The sequence below is a fragment of the Benincasa hispida genome, chromosome 3 (genome assembly GCF_009727055.1).
Source record: "Benincasa hispida cultivar B227 chromosome 3, ASM972705v1, whole genome shotgun sequence".
NCBI lineage: Eukaryota > Viridiplantae > Streptophyta > Magnoliopsida > Cucurbitales > Cucurbitaceae > Benincasa > Benincasa hispida.
The window spans coordinates 52900946-52923097 of NC_052351.1; the positions used below are offsets into that span (position 1 = coordinate 52900946).

Below are 22152 nucleotides of genomic sequence, written 5' to 3' on the forward strand. Positions count from 1 at the left end.
GACAAACTCTCTACAAAAGTGGATTTACAAATTTAGCAGTCAATAAATCAATCCTCACAACATAAAATATCTCTTTCAAGAAGAAGATGAAAAGAAGAAAATTGAAGCTTGGAGAGAGAGTAACAATGGTGGCTTAATGAGTTATGGAGGATTGAAAATAATAAAAATTGTTGTTGAAATTTAGAGAAAATGAAGTGTTTAAAAAGAGAAGGAAGATGGTGAAAACCACATTAAATTTGGACCCTTGGATCTTTGTAAAATTCAAATCAAAGGTTGAGATTAAAAGTAAATAAAATAATATAAAATATATTTTTTTTCAATTTTAAAAACAACTTCCAACGGTCACTATTGCAAGAAAAAGTAAAATAGATTTTNCTTATTTTTCTATTAAAATATTAGCGATAAGTTCGATAGAAATTGAACCAATGGTACATAATTACACCCTTGCCTAAGTTTTAAAAAAATTAAAACCAAACCAAAGTCCAAAATCTATTTTCTTTTTAAATCCAACCAAAACTCACCATGTGTCACTCTTCAAATGCTCCACTTGTTATCCTCTAATTGAGTCAAATTTGATGAATTTGACGTTACGTCACGTCATCAGCTCGGGATTTTTTCTTTAAGATTGTTTCGGCCATATTTTCTTCGTTTGAGGTCCTATTTAGGTGATTCAAATTGCGTTGGAATCGTTGTTCCGAGCTCTACGTAATGGACACTTCAAAACACTCAAATTATCAATAAATAAAAGTAGGTTTGTTATTATCAAAATATTACTTAATTAATTAAAATTGATTAATTTGAGATTAAGGGCCATTCCAACAGAACATAGCAAGAAGACAATTCCTACCTCTAGACGCAAAATCACAGTGTAGAAACAGATGGTCCACAGACTCCATCTTTTTAAGACAAAGAAGGTTGATGGAAGGGGAGAGGGACTAATTAGGGAACTTCCTCTGAAGCTTATCATGAATATTTAGACTTCTATAGGCAAGGGACCAAAGGAAGATCTTCACTTTTTTAGGAATTTTTAATTTATAAATAAGGTTGACCAAAGGCAATTTAGTTTTTGAGACACCCATAGTCATTTTGAGGAAGGTGGACTTGGTAGACAAGCTGCCCGAGGCTTCCAGATTCCAACGCGAACTGTCCCTAGTATCTCTCACCACCCAATCGGTTAGCAACTGGGCAAGAGCAATGGAGCTACCCATCTCTCTGTCAAAAATTCCTTTTCCTAACCCCAAATCCCACGCCTGGTTCAAACTATTTCAACAATCCGTAATGACAACATATGTTTTAGTAGAAATAGCATAGATATCGCGATAAAGGGAAGCAAGAGGTTGGGGAGTACACCATTTGTCTTCCCAAAACCTGATTTTTCTACCATTTCCCACCACAAAGTCCACAAACCGAAAAAACTAATCTTTTTGTTTCATAATGCTGTTCCAAAATCTGAACTTCCCTTTGTCTCTCGGTCTCAAGGAACTCCAACCATGGTCATCCATGCCATAAATAGTTCTAATAACCTTCCTCCAAAGGGCTGTCTCCTCATGGCAGAACTTCCACAACCATTTCATCAACAAAGCACCGTTCTTTTGACTTAGGGACCCAATACCAAGCCCACCGTAGATCGTAGGGTGGGAAGACCATTGCCACTTGACAAGATGATAAGTCGGTTTAAAACTCCCACCGTCCCACATAAAATCTCTAATAATTTTCTCCATCTTGTTGATATAACACTTAGGGGCCTTCAGCAAAGAAAAGAAATAACACGGTAAACTGTGAGAACTAATTGTGCAAGAGTTAACCTCCCTCCTTTAGAAAGGACCAAACCGCGCCATTTATCAATTTTCTTTTTGAACTTCTCTTCAAGAGCATTCCACGCCACCTTAGAAGCATTCCTTCCTCCTAGAGGAAGCCCAAATAAATAAAAGGGAAGCAATCTACTTTGCAACCCAAAAAATCCACACTGGTAACAAGCTCATTAGGGCTCAAATTAATCCCAATAAGGGAAGTTTTGGAAACATTTAGGGAAAGACCTGAGCCCAGTAGGAACAGGTTGACAACCAACCACCGAGCCTTCAAATTCCCCACACTCCAAGAGCAAAAGATCAACGTATCATCCGCATTAGTAACCTCAACCAAAGGCCTACCAAAGGAAAATCTCTGACCATTCTTCTTTCACTACAGTACAAAATAAGACTACCGAGAGCATCCCCAACAATTGTGAACAAAAAAGGAGAAAGGGGTCCCCTTGTCTAAGGCCCCTCTGAGCCACAATCTTCTCCCTTGGTCTCCCATTAATGATAATAGAGAAATTCGTAGAGGAGAGACAACCCCAGATCCACTTCATCCAACTTTTTCCGAAACCTTTATGCTTGAGGACCGCATCGAGAAAATCCGAGTCCACCTTATCATAAGCCTTTTCAAGGTCGAGCTTTAAAAGAGCCCCTTTCTTACTCAAAGCTCTCCACTCTTCCACAGATTAGTAGCTTTCTTAGCTGTTGCATTTATATGCTGGACTTATGTTCCAGATGAATGAAAAACTAACTATATTTGCGTCTTTAAGCGCATGTTATATACACACATGCACATGTATGTATCCATGAATGTATATTTTTTTCTGTAAAGACTAGTAAAAATGATTGATTTTATTTTCTGGAGCAGGCCAAGGGACTAGTGTCTGAATATCAACCAAAATTTAATAGTGCTCGAGCTGTCTACAGAGAGAGGAAGAAATACGTCGATGAGATTGATTGCAACATGCTTGCTGTACCACCGACTGGCTCCCCAAAGGTAATTTTCCCCTTCTTTTTATGATATGTGATTGGTGCCATATGTTTCTATTCTTCAAGCTTGTGAATACGTGTGATTGTTCATTCAAGGATGCTGCAGCTATCTTTTTTTTCTTAACGAGGGTTTTCCTATCTTTTCCTCGCTCTCTTTTTTTTTTTTTTTTTCTTTTAATTGTACAACAGTGCGAAATTGAACGTCATCATCGGTGCCACTGTTGTGCTGAAAAGGTTGCATTATTTCATTGGCTAACTCTGCTTTCAAAGAGGTCATCATCGGTGCCATCATTGTCCTGAAAAGCTCTGCGTTATAGCGAATTAAATGAAGCCTCTTCTAAATCTCTGCATATTTTCCAATTTTTTTGTGGAATCTTGTTTTTCTTTTGCTCCTCTTTTTGACGAGGGGCAAATTTTGAATCAGGAGGATTTTAATTTGAAATTTTGCTGAATTCGACCTATTTTAGTTGGAAATTTTTTTGATCAAAACATGATTTCAAATCATTTTGTTTTTTAAATTCTATGCTTTTTTTAATTCATTCCAAACACAAAAAATGATGATTTGAAATCCTTCAAAATCTAGTAGTTCCAAATAGGTGTAAATGCATGGAACTTATCATGTTTGATTGTTAGATATTAGATATCCCCCTGCAGAGGATTACTAATATGTGGTAAATACATTATGTTTTTTGTGATCGTTTGGTGGGTAATATGAAGTTAAAATTATTGCTTAATTTGCTTTCTTCGTTGGAAATTGGTGACATGCTCTGGTAAGGCTGTATTACTGAAGCATCCTACCATGGATCGGCACTGAAATTATCCAAGGGTTTAAAATTTGATCTCACAGGAAGAGCTGCAATGGATGTCATGGAGGAGGTTAATAGCGTTTGAGAAGTAAGAATTTCTGCTATAGGTGTTTCTTACTTCGGTTTGTGTTGAAAATATTTGGTGTCACTTTTTTTTTTTGTGGCATTTGGGACATACATACTATGTTCCCATTCCTCAAGTTTATGTTTTCAATGACGATGGAATGCCTTGCTGGACCTCCTATAGTTAAATCACCCATCAATCCAAAAGTGTAAATTTAGTTATATTAATACAGCAATACCTACCTTCACTTTTGGGTCTTGAAAATTTATAGAAGGCTCAAGAAGTAGAAATTGAATATTAGTTTACAAATTTAGGGTATCTTGCTCTGGTACCATGTTAAATCACTAACCAACCCAAAAATTTAAGTAGATGGGTTACGAGAAATTTAACTATATCCAGTACTTCAATATGATTTAATATGCTTCCACATTTGTTACTATGGAAACATAAACTTTGAGAGTCTCTTGGACACATCACATACAGAGCAAAGTTAATATTTGGTATTTTATTTGGTTTATTATGGCGTTTTCTTACGTTATAGTGAAACTGAACAATAAGAAGAAAGTCGTTTGCAAGCATTTACCATTTTACCTGAACACGTGGAATTTTTAATTTTTTTTAAAAAAATTATTGTTATTATTTTATGGCCTTTCTGCAAGAAACCAATTTGAGTAATTGAGTGCCTTCTGGGCCCCTTCTGCCTGTCAATGATAATTTGAATAGACAAATTATTATTAATATTTTGTGTATAAAATGTATCGTCTGTCAATGTTGTTGATCTATTGCATTGGGGTTGCGTTCTGATATTGAGGCCAATTTTAATTTCTTGACATATTTGATCCAGAGGAAATCCTCAGAGGATAGACAGTGCATCATCCAACAAACGGATTATATTCACATACGAACAGGTAGCTAAAGATTCAAAATCATTGATATGCTCATGGCGATTACATTTGTGTTATGGGTTATTAAGGACATTCATCATTCATCAATTAATGATAAGATTTTCTTTTCAGATGTAGAAGTAGATTTATGTTCAAAAGTTTTTGCTTTTCCAAATAATTGAATTTAGCTAATAGTCTCGTTATTTATTTTTATTGTCTATTTTAAATTTATTTATTTATTTTTTTATAAGAAACAAAGGTAATATGTTCATCAAAAGAGCCAAAAGCCCCCTCCCGCAAAACTAAACAAGAAGAGCCCTCCAATTGTTAATAATAATAAGATGGCTAATTTAAATTTAAAATTATGGTTCAATTGAAAAAGAGACTTCAGCGCTAGAATACTTTTGGCCTGTCCTGAGATTTCATGTTTTTGTTGAGAGAAACTGATTTAGGCTTCTCATGTAGTTAGATTTATTTACCGGTATGAATTTTATGGTTTACTTGCTTCATTAAACAATTAAAAGTTAAGTCCAATTTGGTCATTTGATTTTTGGAAATTAAGCATATAACCATTACTTCAATCTATACTTTCTTTGTTTTTGTTATCTACATTCTAGGATGTTTTCAAAATTCACACCAAATTTTAAAAAATAAAAATGTTAGTTTTTAAAAGTAGTTTTTGTTTTTGGAATTTGACAATAAATTCAAATGAGAGGAAAATTATTATAAAGAGATTGTGAAAAAACAAGCATAATTTACAAAAACCCAAAACTAAAAGCCAAATGGTTATCTAATAGAGTCTAAATAATTTGTTTTTAAATTTAAAATTCTGTTGCGATCTTTGGCATATTACATTTAAAAGGAAGTTTGCATACATATTTGTGCTCTAAGTCAAATATATGGAGTTTGGTATAAATTCAATGATAGACAACTTAAAAATTCTACTGAACACAAAAACTTAATGACAAGGACCAAAACACATATTTATGAAAGTTTGATTGTCGAGTCAAGGCCTTCCCTCCACTACACGCTAGGTGTCACAATCGCACCCTCGTAAGGATCTCGAGGCGATTGTACAACACTTGTTCTGCCGTTGTACAAGTCAGCCAATCCAAATTCGAATAGCCGATGGCACAATGGGTGTTTCTCACAACCTCCACCCCCGTTTTTGAGAAAAGGTTTTTAGAAAATGGGTTTAGAGAAAAAGGTTTTCACAAACGTTTAAAAGCATGATTAAGTAATGCAAATTAGTCGTACAACTAGAAAGCAATAAGCAACAACACGACTTTATAGCCAACAACTCACGGGTATGAGGATATGATGATTAGTCTTATCCCCATATAGTGCATTTTGAACAAAAACACATCCACCACCCTTGCATATGGAAATGGACGAGCGGTCACACACTAAGAAAAGTACATAGAAAGTAAACTACTTAGCAAAAGGAAATACATAATGATAAAAGCATGGTAAAAAGGGGTGGAGGCGGACATGCGGCCATGGGCAACATGCCGTGGACAAGCATGATCGTGATATTCTCCCGCACTCAATTGGTTGACGTCCCTGTCAACTGACTCTGCTCGAACTCAGCAAATTGTTGAGCAATTGCCTTGAGGTCTTCTGCGCGCTCCCAAGGATCTTCCCTGTCGTGGAAGCTTTTCCACCTCTCCAGGAACTCTTCCAAACTTGGTCCCGATCTTCCAATTCAGTCACTTCTTCCATCAAGTCTCTCATTGACTTCTTCCTCTATTGTTTCCTTGGCATGGCAGGCAGAAGGGTCACCACCTTATATCGCTCATCAGCATGGTCGGAGTGATAGGTTTTCAATCTACTTACGTGGATGACATGTTGAATCTCCATCCATGATGGTTAATTGCACCCGATAAGAGGCTTTCCAGTTTCGATGACTTCCATCGGTTCTCTATAGCTGCTCACGAGGCGACGTTCTCTTTGGGCTCGACATCGAGACTGTCTTAGGCACAATCTTACCCGAACTTTGTTCCTTGGTAGGAACTCTCGGTGTCTGTGCTTCCTTCTCCTCCTCTTTGGAGGCAGGGATTTGTGTAAACTGTCCGACTCGATAACGCGACATTTTCCCAAGACACACAGAATGTCTTGAGGGGCCTTCTCTTCCGTGGTTTCAACTGACTTATGGGTAACGTCCTCCAATTGGAGGGCTGAGATCATCTTTATCCCATTCGGTTGTTTGATCTCGGCATGCACAATGGTGGACGTAGACCTTGTGATCACTAGACACTTCGCGAAGGGTATTGGTATTACCTTGTGTTCAAGCACGAATTCCATCCCCAACACCATGTCAAAGTCATCCATTTTGACAATCACAAAATCGGCATGGCCACTCCAATCCCCCAATATTACGACTGTTCTCTTTACCATACCTGTAATAGGCAAGGCCGTAGAGTCCATTGCTTTCATTTTCCCTGTGCCTCCTTCCAAACAAGGATTCAACCTTTTGGTCGATCTATGGTTGACCCAAGCATATACATACATCAATCGCACCCTCGTAAGGGTCTCAAGGCGATTGTGCGACATTTGTTTTTGCCCTCGAACAAGTCAGCCAATCCAAATCCAAATAGCCGATGGCACAATGGGGGTTTCTCACAACCTCCACACCTCGTTCTTGAGAAAAGGATTTTAGAAAACGGGTTTAGAGAAAAAGGTTTTCGCAAACGTTTGAAAGCATGATTAAGTAATGAAGATTAGTCATACAGCTAGAAAGCAATAAGCAACAACACGGCTATATAGCATACAACTCATGGGTATGAGGATATGATGATTAGTCTTACCCCCATATGGTGCATTCTGAACAAAAATACATCTGCTACCCTTGCATATGGAAATGGGCGAGCGGTCACACACTAAGCAAAGTACATAAAAAGTAAACTATCTAGCAAAAGGAAATGCATAGGATGAAAGCCCTGGAAAAGCAAGGGGTGGAGATGGATATGCGGCCATGGGCATGCGGCCATGGGCAACACACCCTGGAAAAGCATGATTGTGACACTAGGCCTTTCTTCCTCTTTTTGTACATACCTTAATGATGGGAAGCCATTGATTTGATGTGCATGTGCATGTGCCAAACACAGAAAATGTGGAGACCTAGCATCAGGAGTGAGTCCCACCTTATAGCACATGAAAAAGAAAGAAGGAAAAAAAAAGAAGAAAGAGAAGAAGAGAGAGAAATCCAACCAAGTTTTAGTATAAGCATTTTCTTTGCTTCTAGCATGGGCTGTTTTTTATTTCAAGTTATCTCCTGTTTCGAAATGGTTTCATCTTGACATCCATTTCTTTATAATTTTACTATTATTATTTTATTGATTTCCTTTTTCCACTTGGATCTTTTAGTGTCTTATGTACCTGTACCATTATCCTGATGTATGGTACGACTATGCTATGTGGCATGCAAATAATGGATCAACAGATGCTGCAATTAAAGTATTTCAGCGAGCTTTAAAGGCTCTTCCTAGTAAGTTAAATTCTTTTTCTTTTCTGTTGGTATTTTCTCCATTGATATCCTGAAACTTGATTCTCTTATGTCGTGAATGTGATAGTGATTTTCAAGCATGTATTTTAGTTTCTTGCTTTCTTGTTTTTTTCATTAATATACGGTGTTGATCAAACTAATAATCTCCTTGGGTACATGTTTAGTATTTGCTTAGCAGATTTGTCTCAAGTAGCTCAAACATTTTGGTTCCTGTAATTTATACTCCTAGTGTCAGTTTCTCCTCCCCCCCTTTTTCCCTCTCTCTCATTCTACAATCACCCTTTCTTTTACTTTATACACAGACTCAGATATGCTAAAATATGCTTACGCCGAGCTAGAAGAATCTCGTGGATCACTTCAGGCATGGAGTCTCGATTTCCCTCAACATTTTGTATGCCTAGGCTGTCCATTTGTATAACTCTGATTCTTTATTGCAGTCTGCAAAGAAAATATATGAAAGCCTTTTGAGCGATGGTGTTAATGCGACTGCACTAGCTCATATTCAAGTGAGTATCATTATTTCTTCCACATACATGCTTGGCTCCGTAAAGATAGTTGGCTCACACTTAATCAGGACTAGTAAACTGTCGAAGACTTTAGAACCAAGGTTTTATGGGAAAATGAAAATCATATTAACTTCCCTGTTTTTGTGGAAGTGATGAATCTTTAGTGTTCAAGGGAAAGAATCTTAGCTCAGATATGTTTGTATGGATATACTATTAATGTTATAGATCATGTCAGGTTTTAGGCTGGGGTGGGATCTTGTGATTAAACAAGGGTGTAGAAAGATCCTGATGTCTTGTTATTGGCAGAAACGGGGAAGAAATTGAATTATTTCATTTTCATCTCCTAGAAATTCTTTGTTGTATGGTTTACTTTGTAAAATATCTGTATTGTATGCCTTGCTATCGAGAATTTTTCGGGAAGGATATCACACTGGTGGCTTGTGGTGCAGTTTATCCGTTTTCTTAGAAGAAACGAAGGAGTTGAGGCTGCTCGCAAGCACTTCTTGGATGCTCGCAAATCCCCAAATTGCACGTATCATGTTTATGTTGCTTATGCCATGATGGCCTTTTGTCTCGACAAGGATCCCAAGGTCTCTCTCTTTCCACTTTGGTAATGCTGTCTAGATCTGACCAGATACTCTTGATCCTTAAGAGAAGGAACTTATTGTTATCCTTATACTTTTAACGTTGTCATTGGTGTTAAAATCAATGTAATTGCTTCTATTCGCATATGAGGTTAAGATATGGATTGTACGCTCTCTTAATGCTCTGCCCTTCGATGCTTTGGATAAATTAAATTATCTGGCTCCTATGATCATGATTAATTAAAGGCATGTTGCATGTAGCTAACAAAGAATATGCGTAGATGTTGATTTAGTTAGTTCACGTATTTACCATATCTAATTTATTAGATGTATTTAAATTGTGATCATAAGATTTTTCCTTATATGTTCTAGTTCTTTCTTCTACTCAAGCGAGAGCCTTGTAACTACTGTACAATGATAATTATTATTTTCTGAATTTTACTTGAAAATCAGCAGTATCAGCTTATCTACTTATCTTTAACGATGCTGCAGATTGCACATAATGTTTTTGAAGATGGAATGAAGCGGTTTATGAATGAATCCACGTATATTCTTGAGTGAGTTTGACGATGTCTGATATTCTGGTACTGTGAGCTTTCATCTGAATCCACACATTGTGGTGACAATTATTATAAAGTTTCAATAAGTTAACAATCTTTTACCTGCAACTCTTGAGAGTCCGAATACAATTTTCAGATTACCCTTTACCCCCTACAATTAAGCTAAGGTTTTCACTCTTTGGGGGTATAATATCTGCTCTTTAGGAGTTCGAAGGTTAGGAACAAAATTATTTTTGATGGGGATAGGGAAGTATTCTAAAAAACTTTTCAACAATGTTCCAGTAGCTTCGAAACCCCTCCTGTTTCTAATGAATATCTTGGAAAAGCTCCAGTGTCTTAGATTTTCTTTTTTATATCTTTTTTTTTTCATAAATATTTTATATTGTTTCATATATAAAAAATTTGTTTGCATTTTGCATTGTAGGCCTGAAAAAAGCCTCACTTTTTTTTCTTTCCTTCTTTAGTCCTACCTGTAGGGCTATTGCGATTTTAAAAAACATTACTAGAATTGGGGAGATATTGATGATGTGAGATAGCTTAACTTGGTGGGTCATGAATGGCTGCCAACAACCAGAACTTCATAAATATCCTCTATTTTGTTTACTGTTCAGCAGAAAAGTTTTTTGGCCCATAGCCTGTTCAAGGGAATAACTTTTAATCATCTCCTCTCTTATGGCTTATAAAAAGTTATTGCCAACTTTTTTTTTTACAGATATGCAGATTTCCTTGCTCGCTTGAATGATGACAGAAATATTCGGGCTTTATTTGAACGTGCTTTAAGTACCTTACCTCTAGAGGAGTCTGCTGAGGTAGCTGAAATTCTGTGTATTAATTTTATTCAACAAAAGGACGAGCTTTTAGCCTCAACAAAGTGCATGGTGCATTAGTGCTTATTCTTCTGTTTAGCAATTTTATATACAAATGAACAATGGATTTAAGTTTCCTTGTTTCTTTTCTAGTGCGATTCTAATTGGATTGAATAAGAAAAGAAGTTAATGTTTTTATAATACTTCAAAATTTTAGATCTTTTCTCTACTTAACCTCCATGTCTCATTGACCAATTTTATAGCAAACTCACATTAGTGCATTAACTTTTTGACACATACACCCGACTAAAAAAGAAAAAACTCGTTCTCGAGTTCGAATAAATAAAGCTTTAGTTATTATTAGTTTAGTTGTTAGTTTTAGATTAACAAGTGGTTAATTAGTGTTCAGGACGAGTTCATTCTTTTTAAGTGGGGTTGAATGATGAGGAGAATTGTTAGATTCTTTGTAAAGTTTAGTTGTTAGTTTTAGATCAACTATTGGTTTATTAGTATTTTAGATTGATTTAATTTTTTTTATCTTATTTTCTTGTAAATAGCCGCTTTAGGGTTGTAATAAGAAGCTTTTTGAATATATTTGAAAATAAAATATTGTTCTTATAGAGTCTGCTTTCAATTTTAGGAATGGATTTCTCTTGTTTGGCCACATATTTGACCTAATACCAACCCGCTTCATTAGTATAACATGTGTACTCCTAATTTTTCATGTACACATTTACATGCCTTTACTGGCCTTGTGGATTACCACTGAAAGCAGTTCAGTTTCTATCTGATAATATGTTTTAACAGGCATAAAGTTGTTTTTTAGTACTAATTTTAATTTTTAGGTCGTGCATTCCCACGTCTCGGATCAGTTAGGATTCCTTCACCTGCACCAAAAGCCTATCAAAGTTCCCAAGAATAGAGTAATGCTCTGGACAATTTTATTTATGAAGTTCAAGGGAAATTACAGTCTGAAAAGAAAAGTACTCAACAATTCAACAAGGAAATAAGAAAAAGAACCCTAATCTCAAGCACATTCAAGAGGGCTGGAATTCCACTCCTACAAGCTAAGCTTGCCCAATTTTCCCCAAAACATTCCCCCCTACCCTCTACGTAAAGCCCTTCTTAAATCCCTCATTCCCCCATAACCAACTGGTCCCCACTTCTAACAAACAGAATTTTTACCAATTAATCCCTCCTCTCTCTTCCTTATACCTTCTTACCCTTACGTTTATATGTATTTATAATTAGGGGCCTTACACATTCCTGGTTCATTCTTTGATAAAGGATTTTTAGTAGGGTCCAACTACCAACAATCTTCTTTAGTCATCTCGAAGGATGCATATGAAAATTTTAGGTTCTCATGAGATTCCTGGTTCATTCTTTAAGAATGAGTATAAAAAATGTTGGAAGCTCATGAGAATTTTGCTTCTATCTTCGTGGGCATTTGTTCCATGGTCTTGAGAGGACTTTGTAGCTTGCGTTTAATAGAGTTCTTTTCTAGACTCTTTGGTGTGGGCGGAATGGTCGTATTTTTTGAGACTCTTCTTCCTCTTATGATTATTTTACGGATTTGGTTGTCTTGAATGCTCTTTGTTGCTGTAAATATAAACACCTTATAGTCTTTCTTTAATTTTCAATTGGAGATCTTTCATGTAATTCATCTTTTGGTGTTTGAGAGTCTATTAACTCCCTTTATTTCATTCATGAAAGAAATTGTCTCTAATATAAAAAAGTGTTCAATTTCTTGCCTCCTTTTTGGGCTTCTATTTCATGGGTAAATTTGGACATTTTGTCCAAAGCATGTCATGTTCTTCTCTCTTATTTTCTCAGTATTTCGTGTTTAATACTTTGTTGTGCATTTGCATCAATGATTTTTTTTAATATACTTTTTTTGTGGGTTTGGTTTCTGAGGTATTCTAGACGTCTTTGTCTTCTCTAGGTTTGGAAACGGTTCATCCATTTTGAGCAAACTTATGGAGACCTGGCTAGCATGCTGAAGGTACTACTTATATTTTTAATTTTTTTTTTCCTTATTAATAAGAAACGGAAATGCCCTCAAAATAATCAAAGAACCGCTTAAGGGCATGAAGTAGATACTACCACTCCCACACAACTAACAAAAGAGAAGCTTCCACTTGTTAATAATCATCGTCCAAAGGCTGTAATTGCCAAAGAATTTAGTTTGTACACCACCAAGAGGCATTGTGATGTAGCCTTAGAGATAAAAGGAGAGATATCTCCAATACTAAAATCAAAGTCTTTATTATGAATCAAAAGTTATCAATAAAAGAACTATTTATAGAATTGGAAAGTAAATTAATCCTAATCTTAATTAATCAAAGAAACTAATTCTAGTCCTAATAAACCATGAAAACTAATCCTAATCCTAATCCTAATCAATTAAGAATTAGACCAAGATACCCTAATTTACCCTAATCTTACTATGTCACTAATCCTAACCCTAATAAACCAAGAAAACTAATCCTAGTCCTACTCAATTAAGGATTAGACCAAGATACCCTAATTTACCATAATCTTACTACATCACATTGTGTTGCACCAAAAATTAAACGACTCAAAAGAAGAAAACTTATCTTAGAAAACCTTTCTATTCCTTTCCTTCCAAAGGTCCAAAAGACTTTTTCCTTGCCGCCAAAGAACCTACCATTGGGCTTCTCCATTAGCCAATCACCAATTTTCTTAGGTAAAACAGAATTCCAATTTCCACCCCCAAACACTTTAAAAATAGTGTGCCGCCCTTCAGCCGCGGAAGGACAGTGTAGAAACAAGTGCTTGTTGGACTTCTCTTCTTGAAGGCATAAGCAGAATATAGATGGAGAGATCATCCAATTTTGGAACTCCCTTCGTAGCTTCTTGTGGGTACACAAGCTTCTTTTGTCTAGCAACCATAAGAAGACACACTTCTTGTTTTTTTTTTGTTTTTCTGTTTTGGGAATCTTAAATTGCCAGATTAGATTCACCATTGGGTAATTCAATCTCATTGCCCCATTGGTTGACTTCATAAAGGAAGATTTAGGAGTGAAGTTGCCCGTTGTATCAATCTTCCAGTTCTTAGTCATTACCCACCATCCATTGCTTCACTGTCACCTTGTTCCAGAATCTGTCTAATTATACATGTCAATGTATCCACATGCACTGTTCTTTTTTGGCTGCATACAAGAAACATCAAATGACATCAGGTCATTATCGAGTTGTTAGATACATTTGATTTTGGGAATTCAGGCCTTACACATACTCAGTTAGCTGGTTTGTATGCTGATATGCATATCTATTTTTTAATGGAATCTCATGTTTCAGTCCCTCAAAGGTTCCTTTTTCATGTATGTAAACATTACAGTAATTTATCGTAAGGATGTCTGGCTCCTGTCGAAAGGGTGCAACCCTCTCTTGGAAATTCTCAGATACCTTTTTGAAGGATGGGTATGTGAACGCACTCTCCCTTGATGAAACCCCTCTTTTGTTATTTTTTTCTTCTTGATAGTTCAGTTTAGAGAAATGAGTGAAGAGATCATCGATTGATCAATTATCCATACCACAAAAATCATGCAAAGAAGGGGAACGAGAGTAAATGATCTTTGTCCTTTACAAACAACCTATCACATTATCTAGAACACATCAAGAAGAGGAACAAAAACAAAATATCTCTCTCTTTTGCAACGTATCACAAAATTTAACCTATTTATTGTTAACTTTTGAACAAACGTCTACATTTTAGAAGGGACGCTTTAAGTATCTCATTACAAGGATTGAACCGCATATCTAAACAGTAGAAATGGAAAGAAATATTTACAAGTGAAACTGGCACTTGGATTACATGACAAAAACATCCATTTCTTTAGAAATTATCTTTAAAGAAGATATTAAATGATCATGGGATACAAAGGCATAAGTTGATCTTTTATCAATACTTTAACACTCTCCCTCAATTTTGGACTTGAAAATTTGTAGAATTCAACAAGAAGAAAGCAATCTTATTTGGGATGGAAATGACATTATAGGAGTTTGAAGTTTTAACTCATGACCTCTCACATTGGTATTATTAAATCACTAGTCAACCTAAAGGATTAAGCTGATGCCAGATGGGTTATGACAAATTTTATATTATATCAACAGTCTAACATTCCCCTCCCTTGTGGCTTGAAACTTTGTTAAAGGACCAACAAGTTAAATTCAATATAAATGGAGGAGGAAATGACTTTACAGGGGTTCAATCTTAGGATCTCCTACTCTGATATCATATCAAATCACCAATCAATCCAAAAGCTTAAGTTGATGGGTTAGGAAAATTTTAATATCATATTAACACTAACAAATATCATGATAGATCACTAATGAACCTAAAATCTTAAGTTAATGGATTACTGTAAATATAATATAATATAATATAATAATAAATTTATTATTTTTATTATCAACACTTTAACAGAAAAAAAAGGAAAGAAAATACCAATAGGTTTTATAATGATGTGAGTGATGACTCTCCTTTGGCGATTATGGTTTGAAAAAACAATCTGTGCTAAGGGGAGGAGTCCAACTGGGAGTTCTTTCAGGGTTTGTGTTAAATTTTTTGTTTCTATTTGGTGTACTCTCACTAAAGCTTTTTGTAATTAAGAGTTAGTTCTTAGTTCAAATTTACACAAATTGTTAACTTATGGTAACCCCTTTCACATGGTGGGAATATCTCATCTCCCTTTTTCTGTACCATCTTTATTAATACATTTCCCTGTCTCCTATAAAAAAGAAAACAATAGGTTTTACTTCACAAGAAACAAAGAACAGACAGTAACATTATAAGTATTAATGTAAGGGAAGTATTTCTTTAAGGGATACAATGGTCTTACCAGTTACAACCTTGGAAGGTGAAACACGTATGCAATTTCATTTGTTATCACATTTAGACAGTGCCAGGCCTTGGAAGAGAAAATTTGAGTAGTTGTTTTCATCATCACCCACATGGATAGTGCAGAATGTTCTCCCACCTTTTCATATATTTGTAGCCTTTTACAGGTTGAAAAAAGAAGAAAAGAAGCTCTTTCTCAAATGGGTGAAGATGGAGCATCAACATTGGAAAGTTCATTGCAAGATGTTGTGTCCCGGTATAGTTTTATGGATCTCTGGCCTTGCACATCTAGTGATCTGGATAATTTGACCAGACAAGAGGTAATTGCGATTCTGTTCTTTGTATTTTGTACATGATTTTCTATGTATGTCTTTAATAATTTTTGTTTCGTCTTCAGTGGTGCATTTTGCAATTACATTTTTGTATAAACTTGAAATGATGTAAATTGTCAAGTCCTAGTATGCACTCTGACGTGGAAGTTCGGACTTTTCATTGTATTTCTATTTTGTGTTAAAGAAATTTATTGTTCAATGCCATAACTCACATGACTTCAAATTTTTATTCCTAAACCATAATTATATGGAAATGGAGGGGAAGGCAGACCCTGTTGATTAACTTACCCTGGAAAATACTTTTGGAATGTAAAACAAGGGGGCGGTACATGTTTGAAATTTTAACATATTCCTTGTAAACTCTTTTATTTGACTGGTGCTATTTCCACTCTTTCAGTGGCTCGCTAAGAACATAAATAAGAACTCAGAAAAATCTGGTCTGCCTAGTGGAACTGGCTTTTTAGGTAATTATATTATTCTTTTCTTGTTAAAATATTTTGGTAATCTTTGTTTCTGCTGGGTAAGCTCTGTTCTTTTTGATTCAGATACCAGTTCTGCTGGTTTTATGAGCCATTCAATTCCATCTACAAATGTTGTTTATCCTGATACCTCTCAGATGGTGATTTATGACCCCAGCCAAAAATTAGGTATTAATGAAACTCTTGACTTTTATCCTGCAATTTAAGTAATATGGATCTAATCAAGTTCTAAGTTATCTATCTTTTACGAAAGTCTTAATTGGTGGTATCATATTTTCAGAATCTGGTGATTAATTAATGTAATTATTAGCCGTTCAATTTTCTAATATAATGTTTAGCAGTCCTCGCAATATTTTGAATTGCAATGAAGCTTTCGAAACCAGTTACATTGCACCTACAGCTCTCAGAAAGAATATTTAAATATCATTGTCACTTTATCATCACTAATGAATTCTGTAGAACTTCCTTTTTTGACTTTCTTGTGGCAACTGCTGGGACTACTGGTTCCCTGCTCACATACTAGTTTTGATGAAATGGATTTTGTTTTTCCTTATGAGGAAATATAAGGGAAGAAAGAGTGAAAATGATCCAGATTAAATACTTGGAGTTGGGTAAGTAGAAGTCAGATTCAGATATTCTTAAATTTGGTGATGCCATTAGATAAAATTAGGAAAATTCAGTCATATGCCTGACCAGATATTTTTAAAGTTGGAGTAAAGGAAATGTTTGGCTAATTAAAACATGTTACATATGCAATGGAATAACATTTACTGAAGTAATAGAACAAACTGACTAGAAAAAATAAACTTTTTGTTCAAGGATCTTAAGAGTAACTCCAAAAATCCTGCTAAAAATAGACAACTCCGTGTTCAGACTAATACCAATTGATTATTTGACTTGATTTTGCTAAAATTGCTCACGATTTGGTGGTGACAGGAATTCTTCCAACTGCAACAGCTTCAGGACTTCCTGCTAATCCTTCAAATCCAGTTTCTGTTGCGAGTGGAGGACCGACTAATGTATTTGATGAAATATTAAAAGCAACACCAGCTGCATTAATAGCATTCCTTGCAAACTTACCTGCTGTTGATGGTAACCTTTCTTATTATGTCTTATTTTGAAGGCGGTAATGGTTATGATTGCAAATAAAGTTTCATGTTAGCTAGGGAAGGGGAGGATCCATAGTATAAAAGTGAGAACAATTATCTCCATTTCTGTGAAGCATTTTGGATAATGCCATAAGCAAAACTATGGGGGCTTGTGTTCAAAATGGACAATCTCATATCATTTTGGAGATTCGTGGAAGTTATGTTGTTACTAACAATAATATGCTTCAAGATTATTCAATTTCTTTCTCTCTTATTGTTGTCTCAATTTACATTTTATCTCATCAATAGTTCACCATTTGAACATTCTATCAAGAATCTATTTGAATTGAGTACTATTTTGCAGTTCTCTGGATGACCGTCAATTTGCAAACCATTGTTTCTGAGTTTTATTTTATGTTATTTTATTTCGGGAATAAGAAACGAGAGATAGGCCACGTTCTCTTGAACTTTAATAGCCCCTTTTATGAACTCTTCCTACAAGAGGTTGGGAACTCGGTGGCCAAATCATCCATGATCCAGCCATTTGTTACTTCTTTTATTTCCTAAATTCTGTTAGTGTAAGATTCCTGATGGAAACTGAAGTCTGGAAAATTTTCATTAAAAAAACGGAACCGTGCAAATGAATACAGCAAGCTATTTATTGAGCTTGAGACCCACTAACCAACTAATTAGTCTTAGAAAAACTTAAACTAATCTGCTGGGCAGAAAACAGAATAACCAGGATTGGTTCTAAAGAAATAATGCTAAATATAAAACTCCTCAAAGAATTAAACATAAAGGCCTACGGTAAAAATTAATTAACCTAAGAATGGCTAAATATCCCAAGAAACTTGCAAGATTAGCCCAAGATACTATAAGACTGTTTCAATTCCTTTGGTATTAATGCACTGTACTAGGTAGGTGGGCAGGTTTGTACTTGAACTGCATCTTAAATAATTAACTGTTGGTGATATCCTACATTAGAGAAATTAGTATAGTTGTGAGTCAATCAAAATGCTTGCTCCAATATTTACTTTCTTTCCCAAGCTCACTAGGCTGGCTAATGGAAGGTTTCCATCTCATGAAATTTCAGGTCCGACCCCAGACGTTGATATTGTACTATCAGTTTGTCTTGAGAGTGACATACCTACAGTTCCATTGGTCAAATCAGGGGCAACACCAGCACAAGTTTCGGGTGGTCCCGTTCCTACCACTAGTGACCTTTCTGGTTCAAGCAAGTCTCATGCATTTTCAAATTCCTCCCTAAAGCATACTAGAGACAAGCAATCGGGAAAGAGAAAAGATTACGACAGTATGTCCTTTCTTTATTCTCTATTTACACTTTTCATTGGTTTATACTTTCTGAAACTTCGATAATTACTTTCTAGTGGTAAAAACTTTCAATTGCATCCCTCAACTCCGAATTGTAATTATATTATATATGGTCTCTGCTGTTCAACACCATGAACTAAATGATTACATGAGTCGTGACATGTTTATTGTGCAAATATTACCCAATATGGAACGATGTGGCTGAAAATTAAATAGGAACTTATGACAACTTTTTAAAACAACAAATCAAATTCCTTTATTGACCCTGCTACTCTACTTTTTGTCCAGCTATGCTCTTTTTCCATTTATCTACATATTGTGCGAAATCAACTATTACTTGTTTAACAGATATGTCATGTCTATCGTTAACACGGATTACATAGAATTACAACTCTAAGTCTAAGGACTACATTTATAATTTTACCTAATTTAATTATCAAAATGATGTAATCAATCATGACTTTTATGAGGGGTTGGACTGTTGGACTGTTATGGTGAGTTAGCTAGCGGTTAACATTTAGCTGTAAAATCACTGGGCTTTATTTTCTGTTACTTTGCCTTCGGTTTGCAATTGTCAGAGTTAATAAAGTTTGATACATTCTTAGAACTCACCATATACTCGTAAACTTTAGGTTTAATCATTAATGACACTATTGATTTATTTTTGTCATACTGTCAACTACTATGACTGGTTTTCAAGTTTTCTTAAAGTCAAAAGTTTGGATGATGAATTTGATGGTCCACTTTACGGTTAGCATAATACTCCTGTATAGAGTACTATGAAATTACTACTTATAGTTATTATGAATTTAGTCCTTAGCTTCAAAGACAACATCATTAGTGTTCAAGTCTAAGAAAGAAATAGTAATACAAGAATGTGAATCTCTTGTTTTAATATTATCTCAACTCATCATTATAAATTAAAAAATTTGTAACTTTTCTCAACCCATTTCTAACAAGTACCAATTACATTTTCCTGATAGGCTATGCAAGTCTGTACCTTCAAATATTGCATTGGGATTGATTTCGTTATACTAATTTGATCAAACATCGTATCTCAACACTTTAATCTATTCTTATATTACATTTGAAGTGTGAAGTTTACCTATTGTCATGTTGGTTGAGTTTGGATTTCTTTTTTTCTGTATCTTTACATAATCTTTGTTTTCTTAAAAGAGAGAGAGAAAAAATATTTGACCTTTCTATTGCTTGAGGAGAGTGGCCTTGTTTCCAAGTTGTCAAAGTTGGTGGATGGATTCTTACCTCTCCTATTTTGGCCTCATCATACACATGGTTATTGGTTGTGATAGATTTAGTGGTCTTCTTTCAAGAGCTTCCGTATTGAGTTATGTTTGATTTAACTTTACTTTTTGGATAAGTCCAGTTATTCGGTTGTATTTACTTCATTTTGCTTATTTCATTTCACTATACTTTTGAGTTTTTTTTTTTTTTTTTCATCAATGAAAAATCTTGTTTCCTTTTTAAAAAAGATTATTTGATCTTGTTATAACTAGATGTGGCATTTGTTTATTGGTTGATAGGACAAGAGGATAATGAAAGCACAACAGTCCAAAGTCAGCCATTGCCTAAAGATTTTTTCAGGATACGACAAATCCAGAAAGCGCGAGGAGCTACTTCTTCCCAAACAGGTTCTGTTTCCTATGGAAGTGCTATTTCTGGAGATCTATCTGGTAGCACTGGTTGAGTTCAGTATGCTTTTCTTTCTCTAATTTTTTGTCGAAGTCTATTCTTTACCATTTAAGTTGATAATAGAGATACTCTCATTTTCCTCAAAGTTTATCTTTTAAAGAAAGCTAGAACAAGATCATTTTGCTTCAGAATCTTATGCTTGCTACATTCATAGCTTACGTATTTATTTTCTCCTAACAAAGGCCTTTGTTTATAATGATGAATGTACATTATTTTGGCTGATTTGAGAGGTCAAGTTTAATGCTATTTCATAGATTTTGTTTCTTTAGTAAAGGTCATGTAATCAGATCTTACTGGTAAGGGTAACTATGGGACCTCCAAATATGAGAGGAAGAAGGGCAAAAAGGGAATTGTAGAAGCTGAAAGGAACTCCATTGGAGGCGGCGGAGGCACGTTGTGGAGCAGCGTAAGGAGGGAGGACCAATGAAAGGGGTTATTTGTAGGGTTTTGGGAAGGAGGAAACAGGGAAGATTATGTGAGAATGAGAACTTTTGGGAGTGACGGTCTCTAATTGCCGAGTATCTTTTCATTTGTTTGTTGCTTGTTCTTCTTATTACCGTGTATCATGAGCTGGAGACTCTTGTTTGGATGTTGATATTGTCTGTTATTAATTGTATATCTCAAGAAAGTTTGAATACTGATTTTTGGACATTGGGTGGTATCTTGCTTGGGAGTGTTTGTGTTTGTTTCTTGTGCAAGGGAACCAGATACCTAACCATAACCTATTAGTCAAGTTCAATCATCTTGATGTTTGGGTTATAGATTTGTGCAAGTTTATTGCAACTTTTCCCCTCTATGTGTTGAATTCCACTGTTTTATGCCTTGCAAGACAAGGCTTTGGTCGAATCAGAAGCTAGTTTTTTGTTGCAAGTATGAATAGTTTTGAAGGTTGAGTTCGGTTTCAAGTAGATGGCCCTTTTTGTGTTGGAAGAACTTCATATAGAAATAGATTGTATTTATTTATCACCCTACAAACAAGGGTATGGTGTTTTTAAAATAAAGTTCATAAACATTAGGTAAACATTACTTTTACCTATGATTCTTTGTTTCTTTTGAAAAAAGTTCTATATTTTAGAAGTGTTTTAAAAATTCATGCAAAACTTTGAAAATGAAAAAAATTGTTTATTGAAAAATTATTTTACGTTGGAATTTTGGCTATGAATTTAAATGTTTCTTTAGAAAAATATGAAAGCTATTGTAAATGAATGTGTATTACGAGCACAATTTTTAAAAATAAAAAACTAAAAATTTTAGGTCTTGGTTGATAATTACTTGATTTTTTGTTCATTTAAAATTAAGTTTATATATGCTACTTTCATTTACAAGTTTATTTGGATTGTTAGCTAATTTTTACCAATATTTTTCAAAAATTAAAAATTTTAAGACTAAAAAATGTAGATTTTATTTTATTATTATTGTCTCTTTGTTTTCGTTTTCTTTAATTTTAGCAAGAATTCGAATGTTCCCTTAAAAATTTTGAAAGCCACCGTAAGAAAATTGATAGAAAACATAAATTTCGAAAAAAAAATGGTAGTTGTCAAAACGGGCTCTTAATTGAGTTTCTGTTTCCTAATTTTGTTTTTGGATTTTAAAAAACTGTACTTTCTGCGACATTTTATTATCTTGATTTTAAATTGAAAAACGTTTTCAAAGTTTATAAAGAATAGATAATTTGAAAACGAGGATAAAATGTTTTTAAAAAGGATTTTGCAAGTTTCAAACCATGGCAAGGCTGACAATGCTAGTGTGTTGGGGATTATCAAAGTTAGCACAATTCAGAAATAATTGACACTAATTCCTTTTTTTTTTTTTTAAAGAATTGAATTTTTAGTGAAAGCGTCTGATC

General features: G+C 34.8%; 1 protein-coding gene across 1 annotated transcript in view; it reads left to right on the plus strand.

Moving 5' to 3' along the window:
* The window catches only part of LOC120072750 (cleavage stimulation factor subunit 77), a 45155-nt gene extending 24165 nt beyond the window's left edge, over positions 1-20990 (plus strand). Inside the window, exons 9-24 of the mRNA XM_039025229.1 lie at positions 2665-2793; positions 3634-3680; positions 4501-4564; positions 7907-8027; positions 8348-8406; positions 8483-8551; positions 9001-9141; positions 9628-9692; positions 10408-10504; positions 12444-12503; positions 15533-15685; positions 16095-16161; positions 16243-16344; positions 17113-17268; positions 18358-18576; positions 20138-20990. Coding sequence (XP_038881157.1) covers positions 2665-2793; positions 3634-3680; positions 4501-4564; positions 7907-8027; positions 8348-8406; positions 8483-8551; positions 9001-9141; positions 9628-9692; positions 10408-10504; positions 12444-12503; positions 15533-15685; positions 16095-16161; positions 16243-16344; positions 17113-17268; positions 18358-18576; positions 20138-20301 — 1713 coding nt within the window. The 3' untranslated portion in view covers positions 20302-20990. The remainder of the gene's footprint in view (positions 1-2664; positions 2794-3633; positions 3681-4500; positions 4565-7906; positions 8028-8347; positions 8407-8482; positions 8552-9000; positions 9142-9627; positions 9693-10407; positions 10505-12443; positions 12504-15532; positions 15686-16094; positions 16162-16242; positions 16345-17112; positions 17269-18357; positions 18577-20137) is intronic.
* Positions 20991-22152: the final 1162 nt, after the last annotated feature.